The sequence below is a fragment of the Littorina saxatilis genome, linkage group LG2, assembly GCF_037325665.1.
Source record: "Littorina saxatilis isolate snail1 linkage group LG2, US_GU_Lsax_2.0, whole genome shotgun sequence".
Classification (NCBI taxonomy): domain Eukaryota; kingdom Metazoa; phylum Mollusca; class Gastropoda; order Littorinimorpha; family Littorinidae; genus Littorina; species Littorina saxatilis.
The window spans coordinates 81721373-81735306 of record NC_090246.1 but is presented as its reverse complement, the minus strand read 5'-3'; the positions used below and the strand labels follow the sequence as shown (position 1 = coordinate 81735306).

General features: G+C 43.9%; 1 protein-coding gene across 12 annotated transcripts in view; it reads left to right on the top strand.

The window, feature by feature from the left end:
- LOC138959884 (myosin heavy chain, striated muscle-like) overlaps positions 1-13934 on the top strand; it is a 58771-nt gene that overhangs the window by 16092 nt on the left and 28745 nt on the right. For 10 of the 12 annotated variants that reach the window (XM_070331544.1, XM_070331543.1, XM_070331550.1 and 7 more), the window contains exons 11-23: positions 461-579; positions 1240-1389; positions 2105-2275; positions 4724-4906; positions 5578-5704; positions 6620-6684; positions 9241-9328; positions 10206-10323; positions 11187-11444; positions 11727-11988; positions 12224-12427; positions 12804-13013; positions 13676-13821. In XM_070331544.1, coding sequence (XP_070187645.1) covers positions 461-579; positions 1240-1389; positions 2105-2275; positions 4724-4906; positions 5578-5704; positions 6620-6684; positions 9241-9328; positions 10206-10323; positions 11187-11444; positions 11727-11988; positions 12224-12427; positions 12804-13013; positions 13676-13821 — 2101 coding nt within the window. Of the gene's footprint in view, positions 1-460; positions 580-1239; positions 1390-2104; positions 2276-4723; positions 4907-5577; positions 5705-6619; positions 6685-7250; positions 7313-9240; positions 9329-10205; positions 10324-11186; positions 11445-11726; positions 11989-12223; positions 12428-12803; positions 13014-13675; positions 13822-13934 lie in introns of all 12 variants that reach the window. The other 2 variants (XM_070331546.1, XM_070331545.1) reach the window with 1 other exon arrangement.

Sequence of the window (13934 nt, the reverse complement as noted above, 5' to 3'; positions counted from 1 at the left end):
TGCGTATATCAATAATACATTACAAAAAGCTCTAAATATGTAAAACAATCGGTTTCCTTGCTAGACAAGGAAACTCAAGGCATCCTGTCAGGGAGAGAATGAGCTGAACTCATTTTGACCTGAGTTCAGGATGCCTGTTTCGGATATCGGGCGCGCGGTATGCAAGAGTCGAAGTTGGAGACGTTAGTCCGGCATAAACTGTACCCTCAATAGATTTCATCCCCGATTAAAGTCTCTCAACTCGACTGACTCCGGCATTCCAGCCATCATCGTAGCGGGAGATATAATAATATATCGCAATGAGAAATATCAACGCTAGTGACCTGCTCGACAGCCTACATGTCACATGTCTAAGTGTGTCGTGTGTAAAGCAAGCCTGTGTGTCTGACCGTCTGTGATTGGCCCATGTGTGTCACGTGTTGTGCTGTATGTCACGTGTCTTGCGTTGTGCTGTTGACAGAGGCTGAAAAGGTGGCCTTCCTTCTGGGAATCAACGCCGGTGACCTGCTGAAGGCTCTCCTCAAGCCCAAGATCAAGGTCGGAAACGAGTACGTCACCCAGGGTCGTACCAAGGATCAGGTTAGTACACGTGCTGTTCGTCATCTTTTCTACACAACTACCTGTATCCTGCGAAAAATTAACATCTTTCTAAAAAAATTATTTTTTAATTGATCTTTGTACGTCTCGTAAAAGTTAAAATTGACATCTTAAAATAAATTCTTTAGAGGCCAACATCGACTAGTATGCGCGAGGCGCGACAGATGTAGCTCTGTTTTTGTGTGTGTGTGTTTAGACTACATTTGGTGTCGATGGCAACGCTTAATCTAGCTCTGTGGCCGACTACTAGACTACTATAACAAGACCCTGAAGACGGATGTTAGACTTTAAAAGAGATTCTTCAAGCGGAGTTCATTTTACTGACGCTTTGAAGGGGACGTCTGAAAATAATCAGGTCTTGGCTTGAAACGCAGCAATCGTCATCTACTCATCTCTTCATACAGAACACAATGGCAGTTTAATTGCTCATAAAAAGCAGACAGTTGTTCCGGTTTTTTTCCTTCTCTCTATGCATTCAAACCCACTGTTGGACAACCTCCTTGTCAGTGAAAGACAAAAACAACACACTTGTGTGTGTTTTCCCAGTGTGCAAAAACAATTGTCAGACGATTTCCTCGTGAAAATGGACAACTGTTAGGCGTTGTTGGTGTGAAATGCAACATTTGTTGTCTCGGCGTGCAGGTGGTGTTCTCCGTGTCTGCCCTGGCCAAGTCTCTGTACAACCGCATGTTTGAGTGGCTGGTGAAGCGTGTCAACAAGACACTAGACACCAAGAACAAGCGTCAGTTCTACATCGGTGTACTCGATATCGCCGGTTTCGAGATCTTCGACGTGAGTATTTTCTTGGCGAAAATAATAGAATGACATGAACTAATTTTACATTCGTTAATTAATTATGTCCCATGTAGATCACAGATATCTCCGAGGACGTTAAATTTAAACAGTCAGTCAGTCAGAATGAAAAAGCGGATATCTTGGGGTAGTAAGCGGGTCTCTTAGGGTAGTGCATGTAGCTAAAAAGTTTGGGTTCGACCTTGCAATGCGCAAAGTAAGTCAGATTTTCTTTTTTTTCCCTTTATTTATTCCAATGTTCTTGAATTGATCACGATGTTACTGTTGCCAAAGAACTGCGAGATTATAAAAAATATCAAGAACACAAAACGTCAAATATCAAAGTGTCTCTTTAGGTGTCTGTTCAAAAGAATGGCAAGGTACTGGAGCGTTTTGGTTTTAACAAAACAAGACGTTCACGAGTACATCGACCCAATGGTCTTTATAGTGGACAGACAGACAAATAATGAAGTGACATTTTATCACAGCGTTCAGTGTTTGTCAAGATGGTCAAGACAATCAGTTTAATATATAGTTTACGGTGTCATGTGGACGAAACATGTTTGGGATGTTTACCCTGTGTGTATGTATTCAATCTCAGTGTTTAGTGTTTGGCAAGATGGTCAAAACAATCAACACATTTCAAAAGTTTAATTTTGTTTACGGTGGCTTATGGATAAAGATGTTAAGATGTTTACCCTGCGTGTGCTTACAGTTCAACAGCTTCGAGCAGCTGTGTATCAACTACACCAACGAGCGTCTCCAGCAGTTCTTCAACCACCACATGTTCATCCTGGAGCAGGAAGAGTACAAGAAGGAAGGCATCGAATGGGAGTTCATCGACTTCGGTATGGACTTGCAGGCCTGCATCGACCTCATCGAGAAGGTAATTATAATATAATGATAATATATAATAATGATATACTACTGGCCAGAAGACACCAGCCTGGGCACCAAGCTCTGGGGACCTGCTGCCGAACTACAGAAGACTGCGGACTTCATGGCAGCCACCGACCTGAAGATATAACGGCCATGAAATCGAACGCAGAAGGAGACTGAAGAAGATGATGTAATGATGTGGAAAAAGCAAAGAAATCTGAACTCACCGATACAAGGACCTCTCACTCAAAGTCTATGGAGGCTTCTTCAGGACTTACAAACAAACACATACAGAGGAAAACAAAAAGCAAAGGCGGCACAGAACCAAAAAGGGATTAGAGTATGGAGGGAAACATTTATAATAATGATGATAATTATAATGCATAATATTCCAAGCGGAGCGCGGGCGGAGCCCGCGCGTAGCGAGGTAGTTTTTTTTTTCATCTCCCAGCACTGAAAATTTTTTTGCCAAGTGGTGTCTGTCTGTGAACATTGTTCTAGAATTCATCTTTTAGCACAATATTAGCGACACTGTTTGGACAATTCTATTAAAATTAGGCGTACAAACTGATTTTGTTTCGGGGAATCCTCTCAGAGGATCAGAATTTTCATATAATATCATCGGAAGCTGTTACAACGGGAAAATGTGAAACTTTTGTCACTTTTTAACATGGAATTTCATCTTTGAGCGTTTCAAGCGGACTTTAATAAAATAGTTATTTGCGAATTAAGCAGCGGAAGACACTCACCGGTTCAACATGTGTATGGTCATTAAACCTCAAAACATTTCAGTAAGTGGTTTAGACAAACACCTCCGACATGTGAGGGTGACTGGTTTGTAGCTGAAGAGTTTTTTTTCTGAAGTGTGTTCTAAATACAAATGACGTACTGGTAATGATGTAATGAGTTGTTCTAATCTTGTTCTTGGAACTCTTGCTGTTCCAAGCTTGTTCTTAGCAAGTCTTGGTGACGAGAACAAAGACTATCAATGAAATCTTTAGAAATAACCTCTGACAACGACGACGATGACGACGACGACGACGATAACAACAACAACAACAAATGACATCGACGACGACGACAACAACAACAACAACAACAACAACAACAACAACAACAACAACAACACGAGAACAACAACAATCACGACAACGAACATGACAACAACAACACCAACAACTACGACGACAACTACAACGACTGGGTTATGATGACATCACCAATGATTTAAAGGCCGTTAAAAAATCGTTAAATCCTATTTCTTCACTGATTCTTATGAAATTTTAAAGGTAGGTTTGTTGTCCCCAACTTATTTTCACTCCATACTTTTCCAGAAGAAAAACATAATTTTGGCAGTTAAAAACCGTTAAATTTCAATTCTTCATCGATATTTATGAAATTTTGTGGGTAGGTTCGTTGTCCCCAACTGATTTTCACTCTATATTTTTCCAGAAGAAAGACATAATTTTGGCAGTTAAAAAACGTTAAATTTCAATTCTTCACCTATCTTTATGAAATTTAGTGGGTGGGTCCGTTGTCCCAAACTGAATTTTAAGACATACTTTTCCAGACAAAAAACCTTATTTTTGGCAGTTAAAAACCGTTAAATCTCAATTCTTCATCGATATTTATGAAATTTTGTGGGTAGGTTCGTTGTCCCCAACTGATTTTCACTCCATACTTTTCCAGAAGAAAAACATAATTTTGGCAGTTAAAAACCGTTACATTTAAATTTTCACCTATCTTTATGAAATTTAGTGGGTGGGTCCGTTGTCCCAAACTGAATTTCAAGACAAACTATTCCAGTCAAAAAAACTTATTTTTGGCAGTTAAAAACCGTTAAGTCTCAATTCTACACCGATATTTATGACATTTTGTGGGTAGGTTTGTTGTCAGATTTGACATGATGGCAGAATTGAAAGTGTGAGATATCCTGATGTTTCACAATTTATGCTGCATAATTCAGCCCCATAGGCGCTTGAATTTTAGGTGGAGTTGGGTTTTTTTTCAGCCCAAACTAGTAACCCCCACATGGTTTTCATGTCCCTTTCTGAGAGACTTCAAGAAGTTTCAATTTGACGTCATGATTAGCCTGCCGCATTAGCAAGTATGAAAACACGTCATCGATGACACATTTTAAGACAGAGAGAGAGAGAGAGAGAGAGAGAGAGAGAGAGAGAGAGAGAGAGAATCATGTACACACAGATGGACGACTTCGCTTGGGGTATGTACTGCCCGGCAGTACACATCTACTTTATTATAGATTGTATATATATATCCAGGGTTAAACTCTGCTCAATGTGCTACACAATCATTGGGGGAAAAAAACAACATATAAAAACAACCTCAAAGATAACATGGACGCTTTCCAGGAGGTATCTCGCAGTGCGTGAATGAGATGTACCCTTACATGAATGAGATGTACACTTACACCTGTGACTTTCCACGTGTGCAGCCAATGGGCATTCTGTCGATCCTGGAGGAAGAGTGCATGTTCCCCAAGGCGTCTGACAAGACTCTGCTGGACAAGCTGAACGGCAACCACATGGGCAAGTCCTCTCACTTCGGCAAGCCCGGCAAGCCCAAGAAGCAAGGCCAGATCCAGGCCCACTTCGAGCTTCACCACTACGCCGGCAGCGTAAGTACTCGGGCCTTACTCACATCTCACACTTGGATGTCGTACGTTTAGCGTAAGTACTCGGGCCTACCGCTCAGCGTACCTAATATGGTGTGGATAATGTGCCACTGCTCTTCGCTCTATCGTCTCTGCTAGGCGTTACAGTCGCATGTTGTGTTGTGTGGATAATGTGCGTGTTTCACGTGCAACACACGACTGAGCTGGGTGTGGGTTTTGATCAGCAGGCTACTGCTTTTGACTCTATTGTCTCTGCCGGATAGGTGTCCAGTCGCATGTTGTGTTGTGTGGATAATGTGCGTGTTTCACTGAGCTGTTTTTTTTTATCAGCAGGCTACTGCTTTTCACTCTATCGTCTCTGCAGTCGCATGTTCTGTTGTGTGGATAATGTGCGTGTCACACGTGCAACACACGACTGAGCTGGGTGTGGGGTTTAATCAAGAGGCCACTGCTTTTCACTCTATTGTCTCTGCAGTAGCATGTTGTGTTGTGTGGATAATGTGCGTGTTACACGTTCAACACACGACTGAGCTGGGTGTGGGGTTTAATCAAGAGGCTACTGCTTTTCACTCTATTGTCTCTGCTAGGCGTTACTGTCGCATGTTGTTCTGTGTGGATAATGCGCGAGTTTCACGTGCAACACAAGACTGAGCTGGGTGTGCGGCTGGTTGCAGGTGCCCTACAACATCACTGGCTGGCTGGAGAAGAACAAGGATCCTCTGAACGAGACCGTTGTTGAGCTGTTGACCCACTCCAAGGAGCACCTCGTGCAGGCCCTCTTCGCTCCCCCCGATGCCGCTGGTACGTGCATATTCTCACCTGCAGATCACTCTTCTTCTTGCAACTCTCTAGAGCCTCACTTATTCCTCCGAAATCGGCGTATGGCTGCCTAAATGGCGGGAGAAAACGCTCATACACGAAAGAACCCGCTCATGCAAAAATATGAGTGTACGTGGGAGGTTCATCCCATGAATACAGAAGAAGAAGAAGGAGATCAAGAAGCAGAAGAACAAGAAGAAGAAGAAGTAGAATTCGCAGTTGTTGTGTTAAAGCCCCTTCATCATCTTACGAAAACAGCGTTACAGTCCGAGTGTATGTGTGTGTGTGCGCGCGCGCGTGTGTGTGTGTGTGTGTGTGTGTGCGTGTGTGTGTGTGTGTGTTGTTGAGTGTGTGTGTGGGTGTGTGTGTCAGTGTGTGTGGATGAGTGACTTTAGGGATAGTGAGTTTTTTTGTTGTTGTATAGCTGAAGCAGTTCTAACTGAGTGAGATTATAAAGTACAGTATTTAAAAAATGATAGTTTGTTCGTTCTAGTGTAAGTTGATACTATCACTGAAACTCAGGTACATGTTGTGCAATGACAATGTGTACTTTGAACTATGGAAGGCTGTGTTAGAAAGACTGCACATGCTGTCGTGAGAATGCGTGTGCCCTGTTCAAGTAAGTCATACATTTTGTCGCCGTATTCTTTGCTTCCTTCAAATCTACCTTCCCTCATTCTTCTGTTCGTTTGTTCTCATCAATGTTTTCCTTGTTTGTAATGACAGAGAGAGAGAGAGAGAGAGAGAGAGAGAGAGAGAGAGAGAGAGAGAGAGAGAGAGAGAGAGAGAGAGAGAGAGAGAGAGAGAGAGAGAGAGAGAGAGAGAGAGAGAGAGAGAGAGAGAGAGAGAGAGAGAGAGAGAGAGAGAGAGATTTATCCTTTGCTTCTTGTTATACAGCAGAGCCAGTGAAGCAACAGCGGAAGAAGGGCGGCAGTTTTATGACGGTGTCTAATATGCATAGGGTAATACCACATCGATTCATTTGTCGTTGTCAAATTCTATCTACAGCTACCACCACGGTCTTGGCCTCAGCCTCTAGCTCCGCTGCTGCCACTGCCTAGCTTTGTCTCTCCCGTGAACCAGTTGAAACTGACCCCTAGATTTTATTTCTGAGCTATTTCATTCAGTGTGCAGTTGACAAATAAACGACACACCTTGCGAGTAAAATCGCGAATACATTTTTCATAATTGCGTTGCGTAGATGAACATTATTCTGCAAAGTGAAATCGTAAATTCAGAGTTGAAAACTTACATGGCACAGATAAAAGAAATCTGCAAAGTATAATCTATTTTTTTGTTTTGTTTTTCACGGAAGAGACAAGGCGAGTATTTGCAGCAGCGAGCGACTATCGGAGCGCGAAGGAAAAGTGGTCGCGCGAGTGTGACCTCGTTTCTTGCAGCCTCTGACCGTGTGTCTTCACAGGAGTGTCTGTATATGTGTGGATGTGTTCTGTGTTTGACGTGTGACAACGTTTCAAGCGCCATCAACTCAATTGCCACTCTTGTTTAATTTCATCGTGGTGTATAGACGGCGCTCCAGTCAAAAAGAAGAAGTCTACCTCTTTCCAGACTATCTCTTCAACACACAAGGTATTTTATCGCATGCAGCTGTGCTCCATCCTTCCTCTGAGCGAGATTCCTGAGACCCGGTGTGACGTGGATCTTCCTTCCTTCACCTTCCTCATCCTCCTCCTCAACTTCCTCACCTTACCCTCATCCCACCCCCACCCTCCGACCTGAGCTGTTAACACTTTCTTGTTGATAGTCAGTCTTCCTTTCCTGTCTAACATCCCCACCAGGGTTTCCTTCCTCTTTCCAACCGCCGTGTTTTGTGGACCTGCAGTGATTCCCTGACCGCGCATGCTGCCTAGGAGATCGAGACCATTCTGCAATCTTCTCGCACTGGATTTACCCCCCCCCCCCCCCCCTACCTCTAATAGACGATTTCTCTGTCGGCATAGGTTTGTATGGGTTCTGGACGAGTGAATACTTATGCTTTAAGGAAGACAACCAATTCACGAACCAATCACCAAGGCTAAGGTTGTGTCACATGGGCAAGCAGCACGTGTGGATTGTTTGTCTCACTAAAAGCAAGGCCATTCACTCGTTCACAACCCATACAAAGTGAATTAGTTTTGAACATCGTCTGATCCGTTTCATTTGCTACCAGACTTCCACGTGCAAGCCCCTTCAGGGTTTTCTCGTTGCACTTTCTTTGTATTCAGTTAGAAGATTCAATCGCATTCTTCATGATAACCAGTGAGTCTTGCATCTCTGTCTAATCTTTAAACTGTCTCCGTAATCAAAAACTCTGTGGGTTTTTTATTCTGAGAATTGAAAATAACGAAGATGGTTTCCCAAAGTTCTCCTTGTTTCCGGTTCCTTGCTGTTGAGAGATAAGCTTCTGATTCAATGCTCCAGGGAAATAATTCAGAGTTCTCTCTTTTGATCCACAAAATAACACATTGAACAACAATGGTATTACACTCGGATGAAGTGATTTTGTCGTTTTAACTTTTATTTTATTTTATTTTTTTGTTTACCTCCTCTTTAACCATTTCCCCAGTCCAATCCACATTTTTCTTCAGTTCTTGCACCGACTTCTCCCAAATCCAAATTCCCGATTTTCCTGGTTGATACCACTGATCCAGAATAACATTTTTGTCTGCAGTGTAGAAAGTTGAGTGTTCCAGTGTCCACCGTGATATATTTTGACATCCTGACAACTTCCAGAGCAATTTGTTTTCGCAAAATACAGTTTTCTTCTTTGAAAATGTATTAACCGAAATCCACAATAATTGTATTTTTGCTCTTGGATTTTATCAGAATTACACAAAATATGGATCGTTGGTTAGTTACCTTTAGTGATTTGATTATACCGTAACCTTGTGTTCACCCTTTTTCCGTATTGGTAGAAAAGGAACAACTCTAGTTTGATGTAGTGTAAATCTACACAAGAGAGAAGCTATAGAATTAGAAATGTATAGTCCGTTAATTCAAGGCATCTTGAAATGTAAACTAGAAACTACTTTCGTTGTAGGAGTGGACCAGCCTCCAACATACCTGTTGTCTTTTAATCAATGTGTTTGAAAGATAGGAACAAATTCATATATGGTCTTTCTTTTGTACATATGAAAAAAAAATTGACTTAAATAATTGTATTCAAAAAAGCAAAGAGACAGCATACAGAAACATAGAGAAAACGGATGTGGTCTTTTAAATGTTATTGTGTCAATCGAATAACTTCAATACATTTTTTTTATAGGGACACATTTTAACAAAATGCTTCAGGTCGTATTATTCCGCGTTGACTTGTATTTATTGTCATGTTGATGTTTGTTAGCGTATATAAACAGTGTGTGTTTGGTAGTATGTATGTGTGTGTGTGTGTGTGTGTGTGTGTGTGTGTGTGTGTGTGTGTGTACGTGCGTGCGTTTGCGTGTGTGTGTGTGTGTGTGTAGCATTGAGTAAGTAGACTAGCTGTGTAGTGACGCTGGCTGTTGGTGTTCCCTGAACAGGAGTCGCTGAACAAGCTGATGAAGAACCTGTACAGCACCCACCCCCACTTCGTGCGCTGCATCATCCCCAACGAGTTGAAGGAGCCTGGTCAGTATTGCACTCTGTCTTAAAATAGAGAAGTTTTATGTCCTGCAGGCTAAATATTTCGCCACTTAATGACTACTCACTAGATAAGGGTTATATGTCAATTCGAGTTTTACGCCCTCACGGCTTGTGATGAGATACACAAGTGTATGCGAGTTTAGGTGGTATCAGCCATCTGCACTTATGGCAGAAAGACCGAGGTCTTTTACGTGCCACAGTGGTGACACGGGGGTGGGACATGGCTACCGTGTCGGGGTCTGCACACTAAGTTGACCCGTGTCCATCCCGGCCCGGATTCGAACCAGCGACCTTGGCCGGATCACAAGTCAAATACTCTGCCAACTGAGCTACCGGGCCCCCGCTCTACCTTTGCACACTGCCTTGTATTTCTACCTCGATCTTCTTTGGAAAAACAAAACCCCCTCTACGGTTCGAATAAAAGCCTTAAGTTTTAAAACAGGGAGGACAATACGTCCATGTCTTTATTTGCCACACAGGTTGAAACAATGTTTCACTTTCAGTCCGTTTTTATTTGATCAGTACCTCCATAACCAATGGAGGAATGAGAGTGTAAAGTGAAGATACGAATACTAAAGCACGGTTTAATTGCTATAGGCCATCGGCCCCTTGCAATGGGGGTATTACATAATATCACGCGCGACGAAGGTACGGTAAAAAAAACGGGTGGAAAACCAAACCCGTAATTATTATCCACTTGGTCACATCCACGTCGAAAGTGTCTTTAGTCTGAGACCAATGTTAACGTGATTGATCGCGTTGCCGGATAACGTTGCTGCGTTTTAGTCAACACAACGCAGAGACATTATTTTACAGCTGTGAAGTGAAGATGTGAATGTGTGTGTTGTGTTGTGTGTTCCAGGCCTCATCGACTCCCACCTGGTGTTGCACCAGCTGCAGTGTAACGGTGTGCTTGAGGGCATCCGTATCTGTCGCAAGGGATTCCCCAACAGAATCATCTACTCTGAGTTCAAGCAGCGGTAAGCACGCTAGCCCACACACCGGCCCAACCCAATCATGTAGTCTTGATCCAGGTGACACTCACTCATGTATGATTGGTAGATTGAAGTCAGAAGCAGACACTTTTACCTTGCCGGGGACATACTCCTCTAGTCTTAATCCAGGTGTCATTCACTCATGAGTCATGTATGATTGGTAGATTGACAGCAGAAGCAGACACATTTACCTTCACTAGGGCGGTGATAGAATCCTCCAGTCTACATCCAGGTGTCACCCACACGTGTATGATTGGTAGGTTCAGAAGCAGACACACTTTCACCGTTTTAATTTGATGTGTTTGTGCAATATTGTTTTGTAATTGAGACGCAGGCCAAAAGACAAGTCTATGCTGTTCTTTTCTTCTCTCTTACCTCGACGAGTGCGGTGACAGAATCACCTTCTGTACTAAGGCAGTACCCATTCAGCCCCATTCCGAGGCATTACTACTCTTGTAAACAGCCCAACATGGGCGCGCGGCAGATGTAGCTCTAGTTTCTAGTGCTGGCAACGTTAATCTTAGGTCTGTGGGCTTCTAAGTACTACAACAAGGCTTGGTCTCCTGGCGACGGATGTTCGGCTTTAACCAAAAATCTGGGCAAATCCCAAACCTTGGGCTATCAATATTGTGTGGTGTCCCGCTACTCCATACTGTATACAGATGCCGTGCACAAACACCCATCTAGAAGTTCAGAATAAGCGGGTTTCGCCGTGTACGCAATGCAGAAATGCCAACAAAGAAATGTCCAATAGGCCTAATACAGTGTAAAGTTTATACTAAAACCTAAGTGAATGATGCTATTGTACAGGTGTAAATAAATATGAATAAATATTGTGTGGTGTCCAGCTACTCCATCCTGGCCCCCAACGCCATCCCCCAGGGCTTCGTGGACGGCAAGCAGGTGACGGACAAGATCTTGACCGCTCTGCAGCTGGATACCGCCGAGTACCGTCTGGGAACCACCAAGGTGTTCTTCAAGGCCGGCGTGCTGGGTATGCTTGAGGACATGCGTGACGAGCGTCTGTCCAAGATCATCGCCATGTTCCAGGCCTTCATCCGCGGCTACCTCGTGCGCAAGCAGTACAAGAAGCTGCAAGACCAGAGGTGAGAGTGCTAGTCGTTGGTTCAACAAACTGTTGTTCAAAATACATTTCGTGAAACAATTAACAATAAGCATGTGGGGCACGAACGCAAGCAAAGGCTTATTTTTCGTGACGCAAACAATACAACATTACACAAATATTCATGATGGGGAACATGGACATAATATTAATAATCAATAATTGGGGGGGGGGGGGGGGATACGTTGGTAGTCTGTCGGTGATCTGGAGAAACATCCTTACGTGGCCGGCTCTGAAACATTGTTTTTTTACTGTCCCCAAACAGAATCGGCCTGTCCGTGATCCAGAGGAACGTCCGCAAGTGGCTGGCTCTGCGTAACTGGCTCTGGTGGAAGATGTACTGCAAGGTCAAGCCCCTTCTCAACGTGGCCCGCGCCGAGGACGACATGAAGAAGAAGGAGGAGGAACTGGAGAAGACCAAGGTCGAGCTGGAGAAGACGGAGAAGATGCGCAAGGAGCTCGAGGAGCAGAACGTCACCCTGCTGCAGTCCAAGAACGACATCTACCTGCAACTCCAGGCTGAGCAGGTGAGGGGGTCACCTGGTGTGGGGGTGTGGGGTGTGTGTGTAGGGGGTGTGTGTGTGCAGAAATGAACTGTCTTTCTGCGATGCGATGCGATGCAATGCAATGCAATGCAATGCAATGCAATGCAATGCTACGATACGATACGATACGATACGATACGATACGATACGATACGATACGATACAATATGATATGAGCCAACCAAGCAACGTACTCTACTGCCCCTGTGTCCCACAGGACAACCTTGCTGACGCCGAGGAGAAGATCGAGAAGCTGGTGTCGCAGAAGGGCGACTACGAGACGCAGCTGAAGGAACTGGAGGAGCGACTCCTGGATCAGGAGGACGAGTCGGGCGAGATGTCGGAGAAGTGCAAGAAGCTGGGCGACGAGGTCAAGGACCTCAAGGCCGATGTGGAGGACCTCGAGAACTCCCTCGCCAAGGTGGGTGTAGGACTACCTTTTCCTAGGTCCAAAACTACTTTTTTCTGAGTTTAAACAAAATCAAGATCAAGATGTTTAGTGCTTAGGTGTAGATGCAGAGAAAAAGACCTTTCTGGAACACTTTTTGAACTCTTTGTGACATAATAACTATTTCTACAAGCGAAAGAGGCACCACAACTATTGTATGAATATTACCCTCACCACGACAATTACCAGTGTGAGTATTGAATGCTATACGGCGAACTTAACTCTAGTTCCCTTTGCTATACGGCAAACTAAAATCTAGTTCTCTTGTCATCTCGTTAGTGTATGAAGTGGATGTCTTGAATGCTATACGGCAAACTAAACTCTAGTTCTCTTGTCATGTCGTGCCCAGGCCGAGCAGGAGAAGCAGACCCGAGACAACCAGATCAAGACTCTGCAGGACGAGATGAGCCAGCAGGACGAACAGATCGCCAAGCTGAACAAGGACAAGAAGGCCATGGAAGAAGCCCAGAAGAAGACCATGGAGGACCTCCAGGCCGAAGAGGACAAGGTCAACCACCTCAGCAAGCTCAAAACCAAGCTCGAGCAAACTCTGGATGAGGTCAGTGTTGCCATGGATATTACAATCTCCACTGATCTTTCACATTATCATCCGTCATTATTACAACGTATTTCAAGATGCATTGTCACACTGATAATCATTCGTCATTATTTATATTACCACGTATTTCAAAAGGCAGTATCTCCATACTTTTAATAATCATCGATCAATATTAGCACGTATTTCAAAAGGCAGTATCTCCATACTTTTAATAATCATCGATCAATATTACCACGTATTGCAAAAGGCCCTCTCTTCATATTTAACATAAGTATTCCCAAATATTACCACGTATCGTAAAAGGCAGTGTCTCCATACTTTAAATAATCATCCAGCATTATTACCACTTATCGCAAAAAGCGCTGTCGCCATCGTGTTCTCTTGGCATTTGATTCTCTCCCTTCCTTACTTCATCCTCACGATTTGACTCTTTCTCTCCAATCTGAACTCCATTGCTCCTCATGCTATGCCTGTGTGTCGTTTGCTATTGACGACTGTCCCATTCGGCCTCACGTCATCATCATGCTATGCCTGTGTGTCGTTTGCTATTGACGGATGTCCCATTCCTCACGTCATCATCATGCTCTGCCTGTGTGTCGTTTGCTATTGACGAATGTCCCATTCCTGGCGTCATCATCATGCTATGCCTGTGTGTTGCACAGCTGGAGGACAACCTTGAGCGCGAGAAGAAGCAGCGCGGCGACGTGGAGAAGGCGAAGAGGAAGCTGGAACAGGACCTCAAGGCCACCCAGGAGAACGTCGAGGACCTCGAGCGTGTCAAGCGCGAGCTTGAGGAGAACGTCAGGAGGTGAGTCCTTTTTTCATTTTCATTTTTATTACTTCACTTTCCCATCGCTGTGAAATTCAGGTCGCTTCCTCCCAGTGAAAACCTAGCAGCAACAGAATCGCGCTACCCAGGTG